The 26,027-nt window shown below is 39.8% G+C and overlaps 2 protein-coding genes across 10 annotated transcripts; one reads left to right on the forward strand and one right to left on the reverse strand.

Annotated features, from left to right (window-relative positions):
* Positions 1–15,767: 15,767 nt before the first annotated feature.
* LOC113282494 lies at positions 15,768–19,859 on the reverse strand. Of its 9 annotated transcripts, none has more exons than XM_026531513.1 (4): positions 19,721–19,859; positions 19,287–19,463; positions 17,349–18,744; positions 15,768–16,225 (listed from the first exon to the last, which is right to left on the reverse strand). In XM_026531513.1, the coding sequence occupies exon 3, from the start codon at positions 18,735–18,737 to the stop codon at positions 17,397–17,399; it is 1,341 nt and encodes a 446-aa protein (XP_026387298.1). In that variant the 5' UTR covers positions 18,738–18,744; positions 19,287–19,463; positions 19,721–19,859; the 3' UTR covers positions 15,768–16,225; positions 17,349–17,396. The 9 variants fall into 9 exon arrangements, with proteins under 9 accessions (XP_026387298.1, XP_026387301.1, XP_026387296.1 ...); XM_026531516.1 differs by having other exon boundaries at positions 15,769–16,173; XM_026531511.1 differs by having other exon boundaries at positions 15,769–16,203.
* Positions 19,860–24,400: 4,541 nt separating this feature from the next.
* LOC113279500 (uncharacterized mitochondrial protein AtMg00810-like) lies at positions 24,401–24,952 on the forward strand. The gene has a single exon (XM_026528195.1). The coding sequence runs from the start codon at positions 24,401–24,403 to the stop codon at positions 24,950–24,952; it is 552 nt and encodes a 183-aa protein (XP_026383980.1).
* Positions 24,953–26,027: the final 1,075 nt, after the last annotated feature.

The following is a 26,027-nucleotide window of genomic DNA, read 5'->3' on the forward strand; positions in this document are numbered from 1 at the left end:
TGGCATACTAGGTTGCAAGCGTCGCTTGGCATGTGCCAATGGCGCGTGTGGCGGCTTGGCCCTAGGTTTGCACGGCTTGGCATGCTAGGTCGCAAGCATCGCTTGGCATGTGCCAATGGCGCGTGTGACGACTTGGCCCTAGGTTTGCACGGCTTGGCATGCTAGGTCGCAAGCGTCGCTTGGTATGTTCCAATGACGCGTGTGGCGGCTTGGCCCTAGGTTTGCACGGCTTGACATGCCAGGTCGCAAGCGTCGCTTGGCATGTGCCAATGGCGCGTGTGGAGGCTTGGCCCTAGGTTTGCACGACTTGGCATGCTAGGTCGCAAGTGTCGCTTTGCATGTGCCAATGGCGCGTGTGGCGGCTTGGCCTTAGGTTTGCACGGCTTGGCATGCTAGGTCGCAAGATTCGCTTGGCATGTGCCAATGGCGCGTGTGGAGGCTTGGCCCTGGTTTGCACGGCTTGGCATGCTAGGTCGCAAGCGTCACTTGGCATGTGCCAATAGCGCGTGTGGTGGCTTGGCCCTAGGTTTGCACGGCTTGGCATGCTAGGTCGCAAGCGTCGCTTGGCATGTGCCAAAGGCGCGTGTGGCGGCTTGGCCCTAGGTTTGCACGGCTTGGCATGCTAGGTCGCAAGCGTCGCTTGGCATGTGCCAATGACGCGTGTGGCGCAATGATTGTGCAACTCGAATTTGGCACGGTTGCCGTGAAGCGCAATGATTGTGCGGCTTGGTTTTGGCATGGTTTCCATGATGCGCAGCGATTGTGCGGCTTTGGTTTTGGCATAGTTGCCATGATGCACATCGATTGTGCGGTTTTGGTTTTCGCATAGTAGCCATGATGCGCAGCGATTGTGCGGCTTTGGTTTTGGCATAGTTGCCATGTTGCGCAGCGATTGTGCGGCTTTGGTTTTGGCATAGTTGTCATGATGCGCAGCGATCGTGCGGCATCGGGTTTTGTGTGTCGAAACCCTAGTTTAGCATTTGAAAAAAGATACCCTGGTAATTTTTTACATAAGTGCATTAAATGTTCTAATAAATGTGTTTAGCGTCACCGGTGACGTCATGCTATGCGTAAGGTTTTACGATTTTATCCCTTGTCTAAAAACCACCATCAACACCAAATGAAACGAAAAACGTCCTTATCCCTAATGTGTCTTAGCGGTGCGGCTTCCACCCATTTGGTGAAGTAGTCAGTAGCCACGATCAAATACTTTCTCTTCCCTGACCCGACATGTAAGGTTCCTACAATATCGATCCCCCACTTGGAGAAAGGCCAGGGACTAATCACTGAGTTCAAGGTTACTGCAGGTGTATGTATCTTTTTACCGAACTTTTTGCATTCGTCACAGATTAGTTCCATATGTTTTGCATCTTCGTTCATGTAGGGCCATAAATATCCCATGGTCTTGGCTCGGGTTGCTAGACTTCGACCCGAGCTGTGATTGCCCGCGGCCCCATAATGTAGTTCATTCAGGATTGAGTGCCCCTCTTCTTTGCTTAGACACCTTAACAGCGTCCCTAGGTAGGAATTTCTATACAAAACACCATCTCGTAGTTCGTACGTAGCTGCTTTGCTTTTAATTTTGTTGATCTCGGGTCGTCCTTTGGGTAATTCTCCCGTCTCCAAATATTGGTGGATGGGCTTGCGCCAATCGCCGACTTCATACTTATCGGCCGTGGTTACGGCTACGTATGCTCTTGTGTCCACTGTCTCGGATACAGATGGCATCAGGATTCTCATGACTCTGATGCCTTCAACACTTGTGTCTGTTAGCATGGAGGCGATATATGCCAGTGCGTTTGAATGTCAATTATCTTTCCTGCAGATATGTCGGAACTTGATGTTTGGTATCTGGCCGATATAAAATTGGGCGAGCTCCCAATACTTCTGCAACAAGGGGTCATGTATAGCGTACTGCCCACTGATTTTCCTAATGACTAACTGAGAGTCGCTGGTTAGCCTCACATCGTGGACCCCCATTTCCACTATCATCCGCAAAGCATGTATTACAGCCTCGTACTCGGTGACATTGTTTGTTTCCTTAAATTCAAGCCTAAATGAGTGAACCATCTTCTTCCCCTTTGGTGTGGTGAAGACTATCCCTAGGCCCGACCTATCTTTATTGGACGACCCGTCTACGAAGACTTCCCACCGTGTCGGACTACAGGTTTCAAGGAGATCGTATGGATCCTCTTGGTCTTCCTCCATGCCCGGAATGTCTTCGATTTCGTCCTCGTCGTCCAAGGGAAAATCTACCAGAAAGTCATCCACCGCTTGTGCCTTTACTGCCGAACTCATCTCATAGAAGATGTCGAACTTTTTGATTTGAGCGCTCCATTTAGAGATCCTTCCCGACCTGGCTGCATTTTCAAGCACTGATTCTATGGAAGACTTCGTAAGTACTCGAATTCTGTGAGTTTGGAGATATGTCCGAAGCTTTTGTGTTGCAAATACTAAGGCTAGTATCAATTGCTCAATTCTGGTGTAGTTCTTCTCCGCTGGGTTCATAGTTTTGCTTATGAAGTACACAGGCTTCTCTTCGGCCCCCACATTTTTGACTAAGACCGCGCTTATGGCATAACTTGTTGCCCCGAGATATAGGGTAAGCACTTCATCGGGCTCGGGTCTTTGCAACACCGGTAGGCTCGTGAGATGTTGCTTAATCTTTTGGAATGCCTCCTCACACTCCTCACTCCATTTGAATTTTCTCCTTTTCTTAGCGTCCAAAGAAGTCTTTACATTTATCCGAAGACCGAGAAATGAATCGCCCTAGCGCTGCCAAGTTTTCGTTTAACCGCTGCACATCTTTTATCGTCACCGACGACGGCATTTCCAAAATGGATCTAATCTTGTCTGGATCGGTTCTATACCTTTATCAGTGATTATGTATCCCAGGAATTTACTCGAGGTAACCCAAAAGGTGCATTTGGCCGGGTTCACTCGCATTTTATATTTTCTCATAGTTTGAAAGATTTCCCGACGGTCGTCGATGTGGTTGGATGCCACTTTGCTTTTGACTAACATGTCGTCCACATAAACCTCGATGGTGTTGTGTATTTTGTCTACGAACATGTCCTCCACCAACCTTTGATAAGTGGCGCCAGCGTTCCTCAATCCAAATGGAATTTTAGTGTAACAATATAGCCCTTTGGGTGTACAGAAAGATGTATGCTCTTGATCCTCGGGAGCCAGGGGGATTTGATTGTATCCCGAGTACCCGTCCATTAGTGTTATCGCCTTGTACCCAACTATGGATTCCACCAGCTGATCGATACTGGGGAGAGGAAAGTTGTCCTTTGGGCAAGCTTTATTCAGGTCGCTGAAGTCGATGCAGATCCTAACCCCTCCATTCCTCTTAGGGACTATCACCATGTTAGATATCCATTGCGGATATTGCGCCTTTTGAATAATCCCAGCCACTTGTAGTTTCTTTAACTCGGCATCTACCGCTGCTTGTAACTCGGGTGCGATTCTTCTCATCTTTTGTCGGATCGGTTTGATATAATTATTCACACCTACTTTCGGGTCAATTCCCTCCATATCGTGCATTTGCCATGCAAATATGTCCATGTGTTCCTTTAATATAATTATCAGCTGCTCTATTTTTTCATCTGATAGCAGGGTTTCAATTCTTACCATCTTTGGTTCTTCTTTGGTCCCTAAATTGATCTGTCGGGTAGATTCTAAGGCCGAGAAGTTGGGTTTTGGTTCATCGACCGTCGTCGCCTCCTTTGATTGCTATAAGATCTCTTTCTCGCCTGTTTCGTAAGCTGTAATGGCTTGTGAGAGTACCTTCTCCAGTTCTTCCCCTGCTCTAATTTTCTTAGCTTTGTTCTTTTCTCGGCGCTGTGTTGATCGCCTTTCTTGATTTTGTTGGATATCTATCTGCACGCACTGTCGTGCGGCCTGGGGATATCCTAGTACCTCCACAACCCCTCGATAAGTTGGGAACCTTAACCTTTGATGGTATGCCGATGCCACTCCCTTGATGCCTACGATCCAAGGCCTGCCGAGGATCGCCTCATACGGTGATACGACGTCAACAACACAGAAGGTGGTAAGCGTGTCTAAGTATCCTTCTCCATCCGAGACTCTGAGAGTGACTTCTCCCTTTGGTACAGTCATCGTACCATTGAAGCCGTAGATCCGATAAGTTGACGGGATCAAAATGTCATCAGATAGTTCCATTCTTTTGAACGTGTCATAAAAGAGGACCTCGACTGAACTCCACTGTCCATCAATATTCTTTTGACTCCCCATTCCTCAATGAGTAAGGTTATCATCAGGGGATCTTCATGTGCTTGGATATTTGACGGGACATCCTTTGCTGTGAAGGTGATCGGCTGCATCATCCAGGGCTCCATAGGCAGTGTTTTTGCTACACTGAAGATCTCTTTTCCAGTTCGATCCCTCTTATGGATTCTTGAAGTAATTCCGGTGCCTAGGTAGAACCCTTGATTTTCCGAGTGTGAGATGGTATTGCAGGCGAATTGAGTTCTACGGTCGATCCTTATTTGATGCACGGGAGCATCAGATTGGGTAGGTGTCAGTGTTGTCTTAACAAAGTGTCGCAAGTACCCATCTCGGATCAAATGCTGGACAATATCTTTTACCTCTCGACAATCGTTAGTCGAGTGGCCTCGGTACTGATGGTAATGACAAAACTCGGGATGGTTTCTTGTCTCATGAAACTGGATTCCCCTAGTCTTAGGGTATCTGATGTCGCTTCTCTTTTCTACTTCCTTGAATATTTCTTCCAACGGTGCATTTAGAGGTGTGTAAGTTCTCGGCTCGTGACGAGGCCTTTTTCCTTTCTCGACCCATTCCTTCTTGCCCGAGACTTGTTGTGGTACCATCGACCTTTTTTCTGATCACTTTGAGTCCCCTTGAGGAGTCTCCTCGGCTGCCGTGTTGGCTTCTTGGACTCCCATATCCTGTGCCCCTTCTTGTATTTCCTCCAACGCAATGTAATGTTCCTGCATATTTCTCATTTCCTTCAATGTCTGCGGCTTCTCGATGTACATGGCTATCCTTATTGGGTCAGACTTCCCTAAAGAGTTCTCGAACCCGAAAATCTGTTGGTCGACAGGCACTTTACCGATATCGGTATACAGCTTCCTCCATCTGTCCGTCAGAGACCTTAGGGGTTCCTGGAATCTTCGTGCCAAAGTGAATAGTTTATTTACCCTTGGCCTAGCAATACTATTATGCATGTAAGTCTCGAGAAATGTTTCCACTAAACCTCTGTAGCTTCCTATGGACTCGTTGGGTAAGGTATAGAACCAATTCCTTGCCTCGCCTTCCAAGATGGCCGGGAAAAACTTACACATTACCACATCAGAATTTTTCCACTGCAACAACGACATGCTATACATCTTAATATGCTCTCTTGCGTCTCCCATGCCGTCAAATCTGGAAGGGAGCGTGGGAAGTGTACACTTAGGTGGAAATGGGGTTCGCTCTAATTCTCGGGTAAATGGGGTTTTCTTTTCTTCACTAATCACCTCTGCTAGATTGTCGTCTTCCCCATCTCCTGCCAGCTTCTTAACCATCCGCTCAAGCTGTTCTAACTTAGCCTTAGTCGAAGCATCAAGTCTACCATTTTGCACTTCTTCATCGGTCAAGGAATTTGCAGGAGGACCGTATCCACTCCTCGTGTGGTTAGGATCGGGTGCTCGGCCCCGGCCGAGTGGTGGAGTTCTAGTAAGCCGTGATCGGGTGTGGCTGCTGGATGCCCCTTGGCTCGAGGACCCTCTTGATCTAGATCTCAGGTTTCCAAGTTGGTAATTCTCATGCTCTAGTGCAAGATTCCTCCTTTGTAATTCCCTCATCAAGTCATCCTGTCTTCTCTGGTTGGCCAGAATTTCCATCAGTGTTGGGTCGGTGCTCTCATGGCTGGAGTGACCGTTCACATGATTTCTTGCTGTGGTAGGCGGTGCAGCTGGTGGCGCTGTTGGTGGTGTTGTTGGGGAAGCGACAGGGGGGATGTCTCGGGCTGGGTTGTCCATCCCCAATCGTACTCGTCTAAGCCTTGCTTCTTCTTGATCCAAAGCATACTGGTATTCCGCACGTTGTCGGGCTCGTCTACGGTCCTCACGCATCATTATTGCTTCCCCATCGTCCTCTGTGTCAGAAGCGGTCATTCCATCCACCATATTCTTTGGCCTCATTTGACTCGGGTTGATGCGCAATCCTCTCGGGGGAGGGTCATCGTCTCGGCCCAGATCGACTTCCTCATCGACAGTCGCCATTCCTCCACCTAGTTCTCGGGATTCTTCTGGCTGGTGTTGTCGATTGCTCTGCTGTCGTGAATCCATCACTCCTTCTTGCGCGCTTGTTACTGCTACCGTTCGATTCCTCAGAATCCTGCCTGTTCTTGAAGTACTATCCATCGGCTCGAGTGTAAGTCGTATCCTTCGGCTCGCCCGTCCCTACCTACGTCAGCAAAACATATAATACTTCACTTTGAACTGTTTTCGAAAATGTTAAGGATGAAGTACAGCAGCTCTGCTATTCAGAGAAGAAAAAGTTCATCCAAGTACGATTCCTTTTACTTTGACATGCTGAACTCAGCAAAATGGGTGGTTTTGACTAATATGACAGTTTTTTAGAACGTTGCTTTGTTACGTCGCTTTCGGTAATTTTCTCATGCATTAATCATTATTTGTCCTAACATTCCTTGTACCAGAAATCATTAAAAATCCGTACGCTTGGTCGGAAAATTTCTTTCTTGGCCAGGGTTTGTAATCGTTTCGCCGGTGTCTTAACTACACAGGTTGCCACAACAAGATTTCTCGATCTTTTCCTCAGAATTCCGCAAGGATAGCTTTACCATGGGATTCTTTTGGCTTTCTAACGACGCTGTAAGGCTCTTGTTGTGGGATTAGGATGAGACTGTCATCGAAGTGCTCACTATACCCTTTCTAGGCAAAGCTTTGGAAACCCTAACTCAATGATTTTGAGTTGGTTTTTCCACTGCTACTATTTTGTTTAATTAACCCACGACGAGATATGACCAGCGAGATGAAGTTTCATTCTAGCTTTTACCAAGTATCAAAGATGATCTTTTTGGGAGCTTTGAATCTCTCTAACATCTCGTCTTAGTCATAAAAGGAAACACAATCAACGATAACTCAAACCTGAGATCTTATTCCTAATTATTTCAAGAACTTTGACGTAAAGAAAACGTCTTCAAAACAAAACAAATCACAAGTTTCTTGGGCTCGAAATCGTAAGATAAGAAGATTTTTGCTTAATGTGCAACAAGAGCAAAATAGTTCAGACTATTGACAAAGTTTTTCGACTCACATGAAGACTCTGTGAGCTCAACAAAGATTGGATAAAAACGAATGTAAAAGACCCGAGTTTCGAAGGAAAAATTGCTTTAAAAGACTCATCTACCAACTCATATGCTTCAACCACAAGAGTCTGTCACTTAGCATCAACTAACATCAAAAGATATTTTAGGAGCTTTTGAATCTCTCTTTAATGGTTTTTATGCAAGGTGTCTAAAGACGTTACACGGTCCTCTTAGTCGGCGCCAGAATGTAGATGTCGAAAATCCTACAACTACATCCAAAGAATCACAAACACACACACCATGAAGTAAATAAGCAAGAGATGCACAAGAACACAAGATATACGTGGTTCGGTATGATTACCTACGTCCACGGGGGTAAAGGGATGATCTTATTACTCGATTCAAGGTTACAAAATGTGTATCTCACCAACAAGTACTCTATTCTCTCTCTCAAGATTTTGATATTCTCTCCTCACTCACTGATCACTTAGCCTTTAGCTCTCTACATGGATCTCTATTTATAGCTACAAGTGATAATACATCCAAGTTACAGTGTAAGTCGTGGTACATCTTTCTTGATGTCCTTCTCGGGCGATGGATGATGTTTCTTCCGAAATTTTGGGCCGAGCCTAGTGATATCTTCTCCCGATGTCCTTCCACCCGACGTTGATTACTCAGTGAGTATGGCCGATGTCGTCCTTGATACTCTCGGCCCGAGTCTTACTTTGACCAGATCCTTCTTATCCTTTCACCAGCTTTGTCATAGCATTTATTACTCTCGTACCCGATGGGCATCACATCAGGGTTTTACCTTTACACGTATCGACTTCACATGCGTCTCTTTTCTCGCGCCAAACTAGGATAAAGTGATTCAGTGCTTCGTACTTCAACTACTATCGATACAGTATGGTCTAGGATTGCTCCACCTGGATCTGTGGATTATTCACACTTACATCTGTAATGATGAATTGATGTTCCAATTATGGAACAAACGATATCCTATGTTTAATGCAATGAGGTTGACCACTTTTATGAAAAAAAAGAAGTATATTTTTTTGTGGGTCGACTACGTACAGTCATTCAACAAATCGTTACTCCAAGAAAGATGAATATGAATTCATTTATTAAAATCAAAGAAAGGTACTGCGTGCAGAATTAATATACAATGAGACATATTTGAATGATACACGGATGACAAGGACGGGCAATAGTTCTACACTAACAAAACCTAAAAACATAGTTGTAATAGACATCGACAATTAAAGTATAAATAGAAAAATATTCTACGCTCTTCGTTATTATCCCCCCTCAAACTGAAGAGGAGATAAAACCTTCGGTTTGTTTTTCAGAAAATTAAAGTGTGGAGTTGTTAGTCTCTTTGTAAAATTGTCAGCAGCTTGCTCCAGAGTTGACAAATAAATCACCTGTAAAGACTTTGACTGGACCAATTCTCTTACAAAGTGAAATTCCTAAGCAAGGTGTTTCATTCTACTATGAAACTTTGGGTTTGAAGCAAGAGCAATGGAGTTCTTGTTATCACAGACTATAGTTGGAGAAGATGGGAGAAAGATATGCAGGTCTTTAAGTAGTTGACATAACAAGACCACTTCAGTTGTTGTAGAAGCTAGGGACCTGTACTCAGCCTCAGTACTGGATCTAAATACAATTGCTTGTTTCTTTGTAGACCATCTAGTAGAATTTACACCAAAAGTGACACAATAACCACTAGTGGATCTTTTATCATCTGGACTCGCAGCCCAATCGACATCAGAGTACCCTTGTAATGCAGTGAAACCTTGGTAATAGAAGTCCCGATCTAGTGTACCCTTAACATATCTTAACACTCTCTTAGCAACAATCAGATGAGAGGTTGTAGGGGAATGCATAAACTGACAAACCTTATTAACATAAAAACACAGTTCAGACCTTGTCCATGTTAAATACTGAAGAGAACCCATAATGGACCCGTATTATGTAGGATTAGTCAAAATATCTCCATCACCGATTACACTTGTTACCTTTGTTACTGCTACTATGAAAAAATCATTGGTAGAAGGATGGGTCTATGGATCCTACTACACCTTTGCCACCTATGTTACTATGATTTAAAAAAACCCTTTGAGAAATGGTTGGATTTTTGGATCCTAACATCTCTACTATATGTAGATTTGTTATATGGTTCGGATGCGTTATTTTTGATCCGATCAAGGTCATTTAAACTCGTCATGATATTTTGGAATTTGTTAGAAATGGTAGGAACTATTTTTCAAATTAGGGTCTAGGACTATGGTGTAAAATGGTTTGAATTCGCTTGTTGTCTGTTTGAAATCTTTGAATTTATTATAATGGCTGTTGGAGACCGAGTCTGCCATGTAATTTATGTTGATCTTGAATCATAGTTTAATGATCAATATATTTGAGGCTTGCCTTTTACGAAGAAAAAAAAATGAAGCAGGACAAGGAGTTGAACAAAGCTTCATTCCAACAAGATTAATTGTTATTCAATAAGTCTAAAGCATACTTTTTCTGAGAGAAAAAAAGACCATGTTTATTCCTTTTAACTTTTAACCCCAAGAAGTAAAGTAGACTGCTTAAATCCTTGACAGGAAATTGAGTGTATAAATGCCTGATGATAGAGTCACAATGAGAACTAAGATAATAGTCAATTCAGACCCTAGTTTCTGAACAAATAAGGAAGAATCAACAAGTGACGGTACAAAATCAATGGCTATAAGAGCATCTATAAATTTCTTATACCATGCTCTGGGTGCATGTTGCAGGCCATATAAAGATTTATTCAGTTTATAGACATAATTTGGATAATCTTTATCTTGAAATCGAGGAGGCTGTGACATATAAACATCTTCTTTCAAATCTCCATGTATAAAACCATTTCTTATGTCTAGTTGTTTGAGCTGCCTACCAAATTATCTTCAAGTGATAAAACTAGCCTGATAGTTGCAGGTTTAACAACTAGACTAAAAGTATATATATAATCAAGTCCCTCTAACTGATGAAATCCCTTAACAACTAACCTAGCTTTGTACCTTTCTATAAAACCACATGCATTATATTTAATATTAAATACCCACTTACATCCAATTAAGCTATGAGAAGGATGAGGTGGTACATAATTCCAATTTTCTGCATCCTTGAGTGCAATATATTCATTTTTCATAGCTTGTTTCCAAACTGGAACTTTAGCAGCTTGAGAGTAACAAGTTCGATTAAAGACTGCAAGATGAGAAAGATGAGCAGTTGAAACAACATATTTAATAGCAAAGAATACCTTTGGTTTGGAAACACCATTTGGTTCTTATCAGCATTTAATGAAGAGAGACATTATCTGTAGTAGTATCAGGAGGTACTGTTGTTACTATAGAATTAGAATTTTCAACTGCTAAAGTAGAAGATCTGTAAGAACTGACTGAGATGAAGTAGTAGAAGTATATGTAATGTCTGACTGAGAAGCTGAAATAAAAGTATATGTTATGTGTGACTCATCTAACATAGGTGGGAGAAGAGGAAAGTCAAGAAAAACAGTTTCTGAACTAGAAGTATTCTTCAGTGTTCAAAAAGGAAAAACATCTTCATGAAGTACAACATCTCTAGAAACAAAAACCCTTACATTTGTAGGATCTAAACATCTGTATCCCTTGTTGTGAGAACTATAACCAATAAAAATGTGCTTAACGCTCCTTGGTTGAAGTTTGTTTGATATATATGGTTTTATCTTGGAAAACATAAGCACCCAAAAATCTTCAAAAAGAAACAATCGAGATCCTTGTTATAAAGACACTTATAAGGAGATTCAAAAGATAATGATCTTGCAGAAAGTTTGTTAATAACATAATTTGCAGTTGAAAGTGCATCAAACCAATACTTAAAAGATAAGCTAGATTGTATGAAAAAGTTCTTGTAATTGCTAGTAGATGTTTATGTTTTGGCTCTGCCACCCCCATCTGTTCAGGGGTATGGCGACAAGTAATCTTATGTTGTATTTCAGTGTCTAAAAGAATTTCTTTTAAACTATTCTTAACAAACTCACCTTAACAAAATCACCTTCACCATCAGTTCTGACAATCTTTATTTTTATAATTAACAAGTTTTCTATGTAAGCTTTGAAGTGTATAAAAGTGACTCTAAAATCAAACTTAAGAGTAAGAGGATATACCCAACAAAATTCGGTGAAATGGTTAATCATATTGACATAATAGTGAAATCTATTTACAGAAGTAACAAGTGCAGGACCCCATACACCTATGTGAAGAAGTTGTAATGGAAAAATAGAAACTGAATTGGATACATTGACTGGGTTGCTTATGAGATCTTGCTAACTGACATTCATATCAATTGAGAGGTTTACTGATGTCAGAGGAAATAATTAACCTACAAAGCCTAGAAAAAGTCCCAAAGGAAGGATGTGTCAATCTTCTATGCCAAACAGTTGAAGGATCTTTATCACAGGACAATCCGGTAGAAGAATCTGAAGTTGAATCTGAAGATGATAATGTGTCACAAACCAGAAAATATAATCCATTTATATCGGGCCTTTGAAAAATCTATTTGGTGTGTAAGTTCTTAATAGTAAAATTAGATGAAATAAATGTAAGAGAACAATTATTATCTTTTGTGAATTTATGAACGAAAACTAAATTTTATGTACCTAAAGGTATATGAAGTATATGTTGCAGGTTGAATTGTTGATAGGGTATTGAAATAACAGAAGAACCAGACTTTAAAACAGACACACTTGTACCATTAGCAACACTGATAGATCCACCACCAGTATAAGCAGAAGTAGATGCAATATTGAGGAATCAACAGTAACATGATGAGTTGCTCCGGAATCCATATACAATGAATTTTCCCCTAGTACATTAGAAGCAGCAAGCATAGCTTATAAGTGTTTAGGAGGATCCCTACCTTGATATGCAAAATTCATGCAATTCCAACACTCATCAGCATTATGATCATATTTGCGACATATCTGACATGTAGGCTTGTTCCAGATGCAAGATTAACTGGTCTTGCAACAACAGTTGGAAAAGATGGAGATGTTGTTAGTAATATACCAGAGTTTCTACCAAAACCTCTACCAGAAGGTCCAGAACCACGACCTCCTCTAGTAAAAGTAGGATTAAATCCTCTAAAACCTCTACCATATCCTCTTCTGGTAGTTAGTGGAGTCGATAGAATTAGCAACAAGATTACTTTGACAAACAAACTCCTTACTGAATAAAAAATTGTGTAACTCAATGCTTAAAACAAGAGGATTACGAATCTTTATAGATGTAGCAAAAGAACTAAATTCAGGACCTATACCAGCTAATCTGACTACCATAATTCCACTGTCAAAAATAACAGATCCACGGACAACTAGTTGATCGGTAATTCTCTTAAACTCATTAGTGTAAGCAGCGATAAAAGAAGGGAAAATTAGGCGCATGCCCAAAAAAAATAATATTCTCATTGTCAGGCCCACAATTAATTTTTAGTTCTGTGACACCCATAATTATATGAAATTATTAAAATTGTCTACATGACGGATTATGCATCCGCATGACAGGTTATGCATCAGGGGTATATTTGGCAACGCAACTTGGATATAACATATCTAAAAATCCGGGCCTTGGAATTTTACAAATTTTATATCGTTGGAAATCTTTTTAAGAAAGATACGCAACGAGTACAAACAAGAATATCAAATTTTTGTTTTTCACGAAAAAATCGGAGGTGATCATCATTTTAGGCAAAATTTTCGAAAACTTGATACATAATCATTATGCAGCCACCAAAAAATATGCATAACACATTCTGCAGATGCATAACGAACTATGCAACCATTTTCTCGGCTGCATAACAAATTATGCATATTCTATAACAAGTTATGTAGCCATTGTTTTGGTTGATTTTAGTGCGTACATAAAAAATTGATGCATAATGCATTATGCATCCATATTTACGGATGCATATCAGGTTATGTATATATTTTCTCGATGCATAAAAGATTGTGCAATAATTTTCTCGATGCATAATGCATTATGCAGCCATATTTTCACGACTGCATAAATGTTATGTAGATATTATCGTAGGCGCATGACAAGTTATGCAACCTTATTTTTTGTTGGTTTCAATACTAACAAAAAAATAGCCGCATAAAGTTTTATGCAACCGTTTTCTGGACTGCATAACAAATTATGCAAAAACAAAAAACACTGCATAACGTGTTATGCAACCATTTACGGGACCGCATAATAGGTCATGGAACAACTTTTGTATATGCATAATAGGTTATGCAATCATTTTCATAGCTGCATAACAAATTATCCAACCATTATGACCGACACCAACACAAACAATAACTCCAAAAACTTCATCAATGTTCACTGACCATAGACCAACACGGAAACACCTCATCTTCATGAGACTCAGTAATGGGCACCATGTGCTTCAAGAAAATAAACAATTGAAACGAAAGAAAATAAATGCGTGCATGGTTTATGGAGTGGTGGGAGTAGTGGATATTTAGAAAAAGAAGGGCATGGGTCATATGAGACTGAACCAAGATAAACTAGCGAGTAGCGACCAGTACGTTTTCTTCCTTTTTTTGTCATCCCGAGCTTCTCCCTGTTTTATTATCTCAGATTCAAAACACTAAACTTCGCCATACCAAACTAATTCAAATCAAACTTGTCCAACACCTCCTTGATCTCCTACCACTCAGCCACTATATGGTAGATAGCATCACTACCATCTTCGTTATATGTAATTCTCGCTGACATGATTGGCAGCAACCATGAACAACAGCACAACGCCCTCAACGACATCAAGCCAATATACTTGAGTCTTAGCTTATTCTCCCTCACGAAAATGGCAGAAACCTAATAACTGATTTAAGTATAGTTTAGAGGAGCCAAAGGTAGACTCATCCTCTTTTGTTGGTTGTAGTACTAGTACATAACGCATTTACTCCAATCCTCTTCTTGGTGTAATAATGAGATGTTGTTGCCGATCATAAAAAAGGAAACAACTTGTTGCCGGATCCTTGTCTTCCCAGACGCTACAAAAAAGGAAAAAGTTGTCTTTCTTACAAATACTTCAAAGTAGAATATGCTAGTTTGCCCTCTGAAGTTGGATTTTGAAGTTATGGATTTCTTAGACGGAATAACTTGCCGTACTACAAAACCATATCAGCAGAATTTGGGCAACGCTACAAACCATTCTCCGTGGATAAGCGCGGATTAAAACTAAAGCTGCATCCAGCCGCAACATCTTGCCCTGTTGAGTAAAGGATCCAGCGGCAATATGAACATAAGCAAAAAACAACCATTTTCGGCAAATGTAATCGAACACCAGGAACTAATTGTTTTTGCTACGAGTTCAGGAAATCAATTGAACGAACTCCAAAAACTATTAATTAACGAAGACTGAGAGTGAAACCTCATTACTTGAAAACCAAAAGAAACCCTTCGAATCAGTAAAGGAAATCGTATAGAAACCTCAAATTGTATCACAATCCCATAATACCAACCTTAGTTGCATCAATCAGATCTAAAATATATTTTTTTATCAAGAGATCGAGATTAAAAACCTTACCGATTCCGCATCTCTCCTTTATAAACCATAATTACACCATCACTGATCCATTGGGAGAGAGCACTAAGAATCATAACTCAAGTGTTATGAAGATTTACCCTTGGGAAGAAGAAAACGAATTGAAGAAGTGTTTTTTTTTCCTTCAGAGAAGAGCAAAACAGAATTTCATAAATTATGGGTTTGAGAATAATTTTCGTATAGGAAATGGGTGCGCGCCTGAAATTTCCCGAGTATGGGTTTCACAGTGTCCAAAATCTAAAAAATGGGTGTGGTAGTAGTTTTCACGTAAAAGAACTACCTTTCTTGAGTGTCATTAATTTGGTTCGTAACTGAATTGAATAAGTTGAAGAGACTCTAACAAACCTATCTTAAATAGCTTTCCATAATTCATGAGAAGAAGGAGCATTTGCAAAATAAGAAATTACCGCATCTGAAATTGTTGATTTGATCCACATGATAATGTAGAGTTTTCATCTACCAATCTGTATAAAGTGGATTCTCCACACTATTGTTAGCAATTAGCATGAGATCCATCAAGAAACCTCGTAATGTTGAATTTTTCGAATTACATGTAGCATCGAAGATTTCTATGTTAGGGAATTTGCATCCGTTAGCTTAAGAATAACAATACTCATCAACTGATTGATCAGAACTTTAGAAATCAAAAAAGAAATAGGGTTTTCCACTAAAGCAGATCTATAACTCATCAGAAAGGAAAATTTAGAAGCAAGATGAGATGAAGAAAGAACAAAGAATGATGAGGAAGAAGATTTGATTGAGAAGAACATAGAAAAGCAGAAACAATAAAGATCGTAACCACGAGAAATCTTCAAAGAATTCTTGACTATACCATAGTTGCACCAAAGAGAAATATGAATTCCTTCACTATACTCAAAGAAAGGTACATACATAGTTAATATACACTGAGACATATTTCAGTGATACACGGATGACAAGCACGTGTAAAAAGAGAACTTACAAGAAGTCATTTTGTTGATTTCCTTTCTCCATTATAAATTTTATTGTTGATTTCATTTCTCCATTATAAATTTTAATCTAAAACAAATCCATCGGATTATCGCCATTTAATCTGTTTATCCGTGCATCTATAGGACGCCGAATTGGATAGGATGCCAAATCTAAATCCGTAATGATTTGGATTGGGAGCGAATGAGGCGAAAACCAGTCCATACCGGCCAAAACCAGTCCATACCGGCCCATGCTCGCCCCTTGATCAGACTAAGGAAACTTGTGCTTGTAAGGCCTCAGGTCATCTGCACAAGGCTTGTAAGGCCTCAGGTCATCTGCACAACCCCGATATAGATACTGAACCATGAAATTGTCTCAACTATTAGCAAATTTTGAAAGCTAACCCATTTACTTTCCAAGAAAAAGAAAACTACCCCATTAATCTTATATTTGTCGCATCTGATTAAATTAGTATCGTAATGTCTATGTGATATTAAAACACAATCAAATTCTCTAGGTCAAACAGATCTGATCTAGCCAATTCAAAAAATTTGATCAAGTTGTTTATCATGTAATCGGCTAGGTTGAACCACTAACAACTTGGACGATTGTAAAAGACACTCTGGCCAATAATAAAAATACATATAGTGACCATATTATGTTATAATTGCATCAGCCCCAAAATATCATTCCCAATTTTATCCATTACATTTGGGGCGACTTTCAAGCGAGGAACAAATTGACAATTCTGGACTATGTGGGTTATCTACATGTTGATGACATCACCCCCTCAAGAAAATTGTCCCAAGACCAATTCCATATGATATTCATTAGCAGATGACTATGATTATTATGAAAACTAAATAACAACAAAGCTAAATAACAACAAAGCTAAATAACAACAAAGCATATGATAGTTGTAAAATACCCAGAAAACAAGGTCCAAAAATGGCATAACCTACACAGAACTGTCCGTAAAATGTGTTTCTGCTAGCTAGTGCTTTGCTAAAGTGCAGTTTCATATCCCCTTGTTCAGATGGTTGCGGCACGAGTCTCTTTCACACTTTGGCGTGCTGACATAATAAATAGTATCAACATACATTACTTACAGTTGTACAAGTTGTTCCAATGTGGAATCATACCACCTCAGAGTTCACTTTCGTGTGTGAAGATACCAATGTAACTTATTTGCAGAGATATGAACCTAATTATGACTCTTGGTCAATCAAAACGCATAATTAGAGAGAGCACATACATGCAGGAGCCACAGAGCACAAAAGGAGATGCTTTTTTATCTTTTGCCAACATTATAAACATACCATAAGCTGATGGCTACATAATACTATAAAAGGTGAACCTACTTATATTGGATAGTCAACTCCACTCATCACCAAAAGTACTACATGCAGATGGATAAGATAGCAAGAATTCTCCATGCAAAGGGCTTTAGTAAACATAAAAGGTTACTAACAGTAAGTACCTGATGTTGTGCTGCATGTACTAGGTATACGATGATGACCCATGCCATTCAGTTATAGTTAGACTCTAACTCCTTGCGCTTCAACTCTAGTGTCATCCGCTCATTTTCAAGCTTCATCCTCTCATTTTCCATCCTGAGCTTATCCAACTCCCTATCTTTCTTCCTACGAAACTTCTGCCACTTGAACCGCTGTTTTTCCAACTCTAGGGTCTGTACCTGAAGATGTAACTTCTGTTCTTCCAATTGAAGTGAACGAGACATCACCCATTGCTTTTGTATCCAAGATCCTTTGCTACCCTCGGGGAACACTTGATTGATATCGACAGGGGAATTAACCATATGAGAATTAGATCTTTTGCCGCAGTCCTGCGAATTTGATGGATTCCCAAAACTTACATCCTCATACTCGTGCCCTTGTTTCATTCTCTTCGGAAAACACCCTGGCAGCCCAAACATCGCCTGATCCCCGTGTAAATTGTGATTTTCATCAGCTTCGTCATCATGATCCTCTTCCCCATCTTGATCATCATCATCATTAAAGTCTTCTTGTAAATTCCTCCTTGAATCATGACTATCATGATCATCTCTACTTCTAAGAGCTAGCTGCAAGGATCTTTGAAGTGCTGGGTCAGAAGGTAGATGTAAGCGGTTTCCATTGTGGTATGAACACATTTCTTCATAGAATAAATGTTTTGAGCTCAGAATTTTCTTAACATCCTCCTTAGCTTTCTCTGAGAGGTGATCCATCATATCCAAAAGTGCAGGATTCTCAACCACTTTGCAAGAAGTGCCCCTGCCAAGCACATCAGTTAGTCGTTTATACCTTTTGTTAAGGTCATTAAACTTATCCTCAGACTGCTGAGGCGACACGTAACATCCTCTCTCAGCCATAACTTTTGATACTGACTTCCACTTCCCTTTCTTTTGCAGAATGGCAAATTTTCTTCTTCCCCCACTACTGCAGTCGCCAACAGCATCCTCTCCAATATAAGAAACAACAGTTATCAAAAGCCTCACCATTTTATCTGTCCACTTCATTCGCTGCCATGGGGATCCTTTCTTCCCTCTGCCAGCTTCATTATGCCCATCAATACTATCTTCATTGAAGCTTTGTTCGTCCTCCTCACTCGTACAAATCTTCCCTTTATCTCCTTTGTTGTAATTCATCAACCCCATGGGTTGCTCACATTCATGCATGTTTCCAACTGACATGGGAAAATTTTCACAAATTGGAGGATCAACCATGGATCCTTGAAGATTATGAGAGTTGTGTTGTTGATGGAGGGTTTGTGGGTGTTGTTGATGAGTAACATGCATAGGTCCTTGCAAATCTAAAACCCCGTAAGGTAAACCTGGAATCATATATCCAGCCGATATATTCCCTTCCATTTGCTTACTACAAAAGAGAATTCAGATAAAAAACATTTAAGATTCTCCTATTAGAAGGCGTAGTAGTGCTTTTCCTGCTCTATATAGCTTTACTTAACAAAAGAGATCAAAAAGCTAATTGAGCATCTAAGACACCCCTTCTCATTTAGTGCTTCCACTTTCCTGAGAGGTGCATATTTAAAACTAGTTTTAACAACAGCGTCTTGCTGTTTATTATCAAGGACCCTTAGCTTAAGGATAAAATCCTATATTGGAAGAAGAAGAGGGGGGAAAAAAGCACTTTCACCCATACTATCAAGAGCTATTCCTAGGAAATCATTTATGACAATAAGAGAACACCCTCAAATGTATCCAAATTCAACTAATGAACCATTATAAAAGTAAAATGCTCAATATTACCTAAAGCAGAAAATGAACAACATAAAGATCTAATCTAAAGGTAAAGCTTCTATTGTTCAAACATTTCACAGGCTAATAATTAAACCAAACTATATTGGAACCCAGGATCTTGTTAAAATAAAAAGGGACTTTTGTAGTAATTTAGTATACCATCAGATACAGCGAGCATCCAGTTTGACAAAACGGAATTCTGGAGAGTGCGATCCAGTGAACCAAAGCATATCCTAGGACCCCATTTAAGCATATTTGACGCCACCACGGCTCCCAACAAAATAATCTCCAGTAAGTAGGGAGAAGGAGAGCCTCAACTGATGAAGCTAGTTATCCCTGCACATATCAGCAATAACATTTTCGTTGGAACCACAATGCAATGAAAATTAATCAAAGAGAAACAACAATCACCCAATAAGCTCAAACCCTAGAAAATACATAATCCCTGAATGTTACTCTTGAAGCTCTAATTTTTCGAAATCGAGAAATCCAAAGCACATGCAATCAATTAGGGCATCGTCAATTTAACATAGATCTAATGAGTGTACAAAATGATTTAGACAAAAGATTGCCTTAATATTGAATGATCATACTTGAACTTTCCTCTTTTGATATCGAAGTGGGGGACTTGCACTAAAAAAAGAAATGGGCACCCCTAAAATCTTGCTATGAGATTGAGAAATTCTTCTTCTTTTCGTCTTCGCGTTTTCTTACTTAATGAAACACTTTGGGGAAAGTGTAAAACACGTGTGAAGAGTTATAGTACACGTTTAGACATCAGCAATGCATGCTATAATGCCTCCAAATCCCAATGGTTGGTAGAAGTGCAAAATGTTAACCTGGTTCTTATGGTTGAGTAAATTCAACATTCAACTTCCATGACACGTTGAATGAGAGGCAAGTTTTATGGTTTTTGCCTGAATCAAGAGAATTGGGCACAATAATATGGCACAGATGGGTTCAACGGCTCGGTTTAGTGAGTGTGGCCGGTGGATCAGATTACTATGTGAATTAGATGGGCTACTCATTTCTGCAAAATACCAAGCCATGGATGATAGGTATTTCCGGGGTGTTTTAGATCATTTTGCATTTAGAAAGGAACATGACTTGAAAAGCGGAAGTATGAATCAAACACAAGTACCACATGCATCTCTCACTTGGCTAATTACATAGAAAGTAGGAAATCGACTCCTGCTGAACCAGTTGACAACAACTTAGTTGCCGAGGAATTGACTAGAATGTTCTTGCTTTGGTGTATCGGTTCTTTTTTGTTTGCTTATTGTAGTGGAAAAGTTGATAAACGTTGGTTCTGGTGTTGGATAATTTGGAAGAGGTTGGGTCTTTTGATTGGGGAACTGCCGCTTTGAGTAATTTGTACAAACGTTTGGATATTTGGAGTTCGTCCAATAAAGGTGATATGAGTGGGATGTGGATGATTTTAGAATTCTGGTACTATTTTTATTTCCGTAATTGTCAGCCAGTATTGGCGGACAACCTAAGAAATGAGGTCCTCGATTGTCACCATGCTATCAGTCTATTAAATGTGTTGAACCTTCAGAACATGGGGCAGAAGGATCTTCACAAACATTCAGCGACTGACGCTCGAAGCCAGATTGACATGAGGATGGGTGGTGTGGTTATTTGGAATTCATGGTTTCAGGATAGTGTGCACCAACCTTTGGATGATTTTCAGACTGCACTTGAGTTGTCTAAAAAGAGGATTGTTTTCAAAGATGTGGTTAAGGGAACAAGAGTTTCCGCTTATTTGGTCGAGAGATGTATGAGGCAGGTGCTAGGGTTAATAGCTATCCCATGCAACCCTCCAGGGTTGGATTCGGTATCCGATGATGATGTGCTTGATGTGGGTGAACGCTATTTTGATGTCCCCGAAGAGTGGTATCTCTGGTTCTGGAAGAGTAAAAGTGTTGCGCCTTTGAAGACATAAACAACGCACGAAAATACCCGTGACGATCTCGATGTAGGCGACTGAGGTGTTGCTCGAAGTTTGATGCCTCAGTACTCACCTCCTAGCATGGTATCCCAATCATACCCAAATGGCCCAGTCGGAGAACCCATGACACAACTTCCACACATACAATGGGACGTGTCTTTTTCCAAAAATGGTGTTGAAGATCTATTTGAGGTGCCAAGGCCATCGACGAATCCATATGATTTTTCAGAGATCAATGCTACGCAGGTTAGTCGCTTTAAATTTTTTAATGGTTTATCATTTGAATATTGTTTCTTCGTAAATAATGGTAGCTTACGTAAAAAAATTTGTTTTGGTTTCTTTGCAGGAAGAGTTGATATAGTATTTCGCAGAGGCGTACTAGTACATCCAAGCTACCAGACATGCGGTTTTTGATGAGTCGGCTCGTCATGAACTATGTAATACTCATACTCTACCTCGTTCTTCTTCTCATACATCTGGTGGTGTCTTCGCATCGAGTCAAGAAAAACATACATTTTCGAGTACTTATAATCAAGATGGAGCCGGACAGGAAATACAACATCGTCGTAAACGTCTAGCTGCTCAATCATCAACCGCACAAGGATATTATGAACCGTTCGGAGTTGAGAGTTTAGTTAGGGAGGAACCTCATGTTGTTATGGCAAAAAACTCACCAAACTCTAGTGAATTCTTAAATCTCAGTATTAGTGGTACTGGTCAGGGGAGTGGTCATAGTGGTGGTCATAGTCTAGATATAGATTTTGTGCTCAATAGTCAGTTTAATTTTCTGTGATGGAAAACTTGTTGTTCTTTATTTAAATGGAGTGTTAGTTAGATTTGGACTATAAGTTTATCTTCTCTTATTTTGTGTTATTTATGTTGTTAATGTATTCAATTTCGTCCTTCTCGTATATATTTTGTTTGTATGTATTATAAATTCATTTATTGACATGTGAGTTTGATACTAATAGGTCTTTTATTGTGCCGCGCGTAGATAAAATGTAATGTATATTCCGATTATTTCAGGTGAAAAATGGAAGCAGTTATCTTAAGCCATATGCGACGACGAAGAGATGCAGCGGAAAATCCATCACGCAACCACAGTGATCGTCGCCGAAATGCCACAACCTTGTATCAGATGGTGGTGTAGGAGGCGCATAATCTTCATCAACCCGAGCCGATTGTGGTGACAAACAGGAGACGCATTGACAGATGTTGTGTTGATGTTGATGCAAAGATGATGCGGGACTACTTCAACCGGGGTTGCAGATATGGACCTGAGAGATTCAAGGGACGACTCAGTTTTCCCCATCCCCCTTTTCATAGAATATTGGAAAAAAATTGCGCACATGATTGTGATTTTCTCCAACGAAGAGATGCTTGTAACATCCTTGGTCACACTCGCATATGAAGTTGGTTGTCGTAATGAAGCACCTGGCAAAGGGGATTGTTGCAGATAGCCTAGACGATTACACTAGGCTAAGAAGTTTATGGATGCAGTCATCAGGGTATTAGACAATAGATACATGAGGCGCCATATAACTGAACATACTAGAAGGCTATTAGATCAGAACGAACTTCATGGATTTCCTGGAATGCTAGGTAGTCTCGATTGTACTCACTGGGAGTGGAGGTGTTGTCTAACTAAAGAAGTCGGCCGACACGTGGGACATAATAAGAAACCAACTCTTGTTTTACAGGCGGTGGCATCTTAGCGATAGATGGTTCGGACACTGTTCTTTCGGGGAGTCCGGCTCTAACAACGACCTGAATACTTTCTGGCAGACATGATTATTTGACATAGAGGAGAGAGATACATCACCTCCGGTTAAATTCTGGATCCACCGTCAAGACTACGATCGGGGTTACTATTTGGTGGACAATATCTATCAAGAGATATCGATGATCGTTTAAAGAATCTCTTCTACATATTTTATCAAATCAGTCATGTAAGAGAATTCCGAATCCCCTGGATCTGGCGGCACGTTTATGGAGAAAAGCAGCTCCGGACCTTGGCCTAGTCAAGCCGTTCACAAACCCGGTTCGTGAACAACCTTTCCAGACCCAACTCAGGTAAACCCGTTCGCATACTAGGTACGCAAACAAGAGTTCCAGACCTTCTTAGGTAAATCCATCCGCATACTAGGTACACAAACAAGAGTGCCGGACCTGAATCATCACAATACAGTTAGCATACTAGGTATGCATACCGTGTTGTATCCATACATTGGTAATCGTTCTAAACTCTCATTTCAATCATTGAAACATCCTTGGAAGACGACAATGGTTTCCTCACACAAACCACTAGCTTCAAGTAATTTTAAAGTGATCGAATGATCAATACGAAACTTCTCAAGTTAACATCAAATGAATGTCTCACACAAATCATACAAGATGTTCAAAGTAATTTTCACATGATTACCTTTTGGCATAATATTTAGTTTCCAACAAATAGATTGTTTCCAACTAAACTCGTCAAGAATATGATGAACATAGCTAAAGCAAAAAGCTTCTAACACATATTTCAAGAAATAGATAAGCGAGATAAACTCGGCTCGAAATATTAAATGTGTATAATGTAAGAGTCTATATAGATATACGACTTAGTCTCATTAGAAGATAGAAAAGAATAGACTTCTGAGCGATAGATAAGTTTTAGTCCCCAAATACCTTTTTTTGATGAAGTTCCTCCAAGCTCCTCAGTAGATCTTCGTCTTCAATTGGTGAACGCCATGAAGTCTAAAGGTCAACTACACATTCTATCATAATTTGAGACATAGCTATAAGTAGACTAGAAATCAAGTATATAGTTTTGATCAACTAAACTTGACAAACAAGCTTGAGATAGCAACGGTTGCGAGTTCGACCGAGCAGTATTCTAACAATTTTGATGAAACTTTTGCTCTTGTAGCTCGTTTAGAAACAATTAGACTTTTAATTGCATATGCCCGTAATCTTAAGATTAAGCTTTTTCAAATGGACATTAAGTCTGCATTTCTTAATGGAGATTTAAAAGAAGAAGTCTTTGTTGCTCAAGCTAAAGGGTTTGAAGATCCATTATTTTCAGATCATGTTCTTAAGCTCAAAAAGGCATTATATGGTCTAAAACAAGCTCCAAGAGCTTGGTATGATAAGTTAACATCCCTTTTACTTCAAAAAGGATTCTCTAGAGGTGGTGCTGATAAGACTCTTTTCACCAAATGGAATGGAAAGAATATACTTATTGCACAAATTTATGTTGAGGACATCATCTATGGATCCACCTCAAAAAGTCTCACAAATGAATTCCTAAATCTTATGAGTGGGGAATTCGAAATGAGCAATGTTGGAGAACTACCGTATTTTCGGTTTGCCAATACAACAACAAAAAGACAACATTTATCTTTCTCAAGAAAAATACGCCAGGAATTTAGTTGAGAAATTTGAGCTAAAGGGTACAACTCCTATGACAACACCAATGTCAACTACTGGAAAACTTCAGTTTAGTCCAGGAGAAAAATCGGTAGACCAAAAACTGTACCGATCCATGATAAGAAGTCTGTTGTACTTGACTGCAACAAGACCGATATTGCATTCAGTGTGGGATGTTGCCAGGTTTCATGCAAATCCTAACAAATCACATCTAAAAGTTGTAAAACGAATCATAAGATACGTTAATGGTACCTTAGATTATGATCTATCATATTCTATGGATACGAATAACAGTCTTCTTGCCTATTCAGATGCTGACTGGGCAGGATGTGTAGAAGTTCGCAAAATCACATCTGGTGGTTGTTTCTATGTTGGTCAAAACTTTGTAGCCTGGCATAGCAAGAAACAAAACTCACAGTCTCTATCAACCTGTGAAGCAGAATATATTGTTGTTGGTATTTGATGTAATCAAATTCTGTGGATGAAGCAGATGCTCATTGACTATGGTACAAAAATTCCAACTATGAATATTCTTTGTGATAACTCAAGTGCTATTCGTCTAACAGAAAATCTCGTTGAACATTCTCGTACTAAACACATAGATATTAGATATCATTTTATTAGAGAATTGTATGAGAATGAAGTTATCAAACTAGAATATGTTTCCTCTGAACGACAAGTAGCTGATATTCTCATAAAGCCATTAGACCGTGCAACCTTTGAAGATCTCGGGAAGTCTATTGGTATTGTTAAGGTACATTAATACCTTTGTTGATGGTGGTTTTTAGTTCAGGGCTAAAATTGTAAAACCCTGTATTTAATATGCCATCGTTCTGCAAAAAAACAGAGCCACTTAAAAGTTATGAGTGCCTAGGCCTATTTACTTACATATATATTGAGCAATTCAGTATATTTATATATGAAATTTATCCAGAATGGTGCATGTAGCAACAATCCCAAATATTCTATAAACTTTATCTTCAGCTGCATTACTTACTAATGCATGGCCTGTTGAGTATTTATTCTATTCTATGTTCCCCAGCTAAACTCTTGATATTGACATGACATGACAATTAAGTTCGCTCGCAGCTGAGTAGCATGGATTTCCCGAAGTGTCAGGATTAAAACGTGCGTGGAAGTACTCAATCAGAGGCACACAAAGTTATGCTGCCCTCTGAGATAAAATTAGTGATTTTGTGTGAATGCACAAAATTCACCAAAATTGATTAATTTTGTGGCATCTTGCAAAATTCAACTTTTAACCTAATTTTACCAATTTATAAAAATTAGGTTTTTACGTCCTGCACAATATCTCGAACCGTATTGGTCGAGACCAAACCTAGGAAAGCTAGGAAATTAATCTATCATGAAACTAGTAGGAGCAAATCCTATTAAAAAACGGGAAGTAGAAAGAAAAGAGGAAACCGTGACCGGCTGAAGCCGTGGCAGAAAGGGATTGGCCGCGCCACTTGGCCGACCAATTTACCCTAACTCGAGCTTCCTTCAGCCGGTGTTCCTTCTTCTATTTTGTTGGCTGC

This window comes from Papaver somniferum, chromosome 5 (genome assembly GCF_003573695.1).
Source record: "Papaver somniferum cultivar HN1 chromosome 5, ASM357369v1, whole genome shotgun sequence".
In the NCBI taxonomy this organism is placed as follows: Eukaryota; Viridiplantae; Streptophyta; class Magnoliopsida; order Ranunculales; family Papaveraceae; genus Papaver; species Papaver somniferum.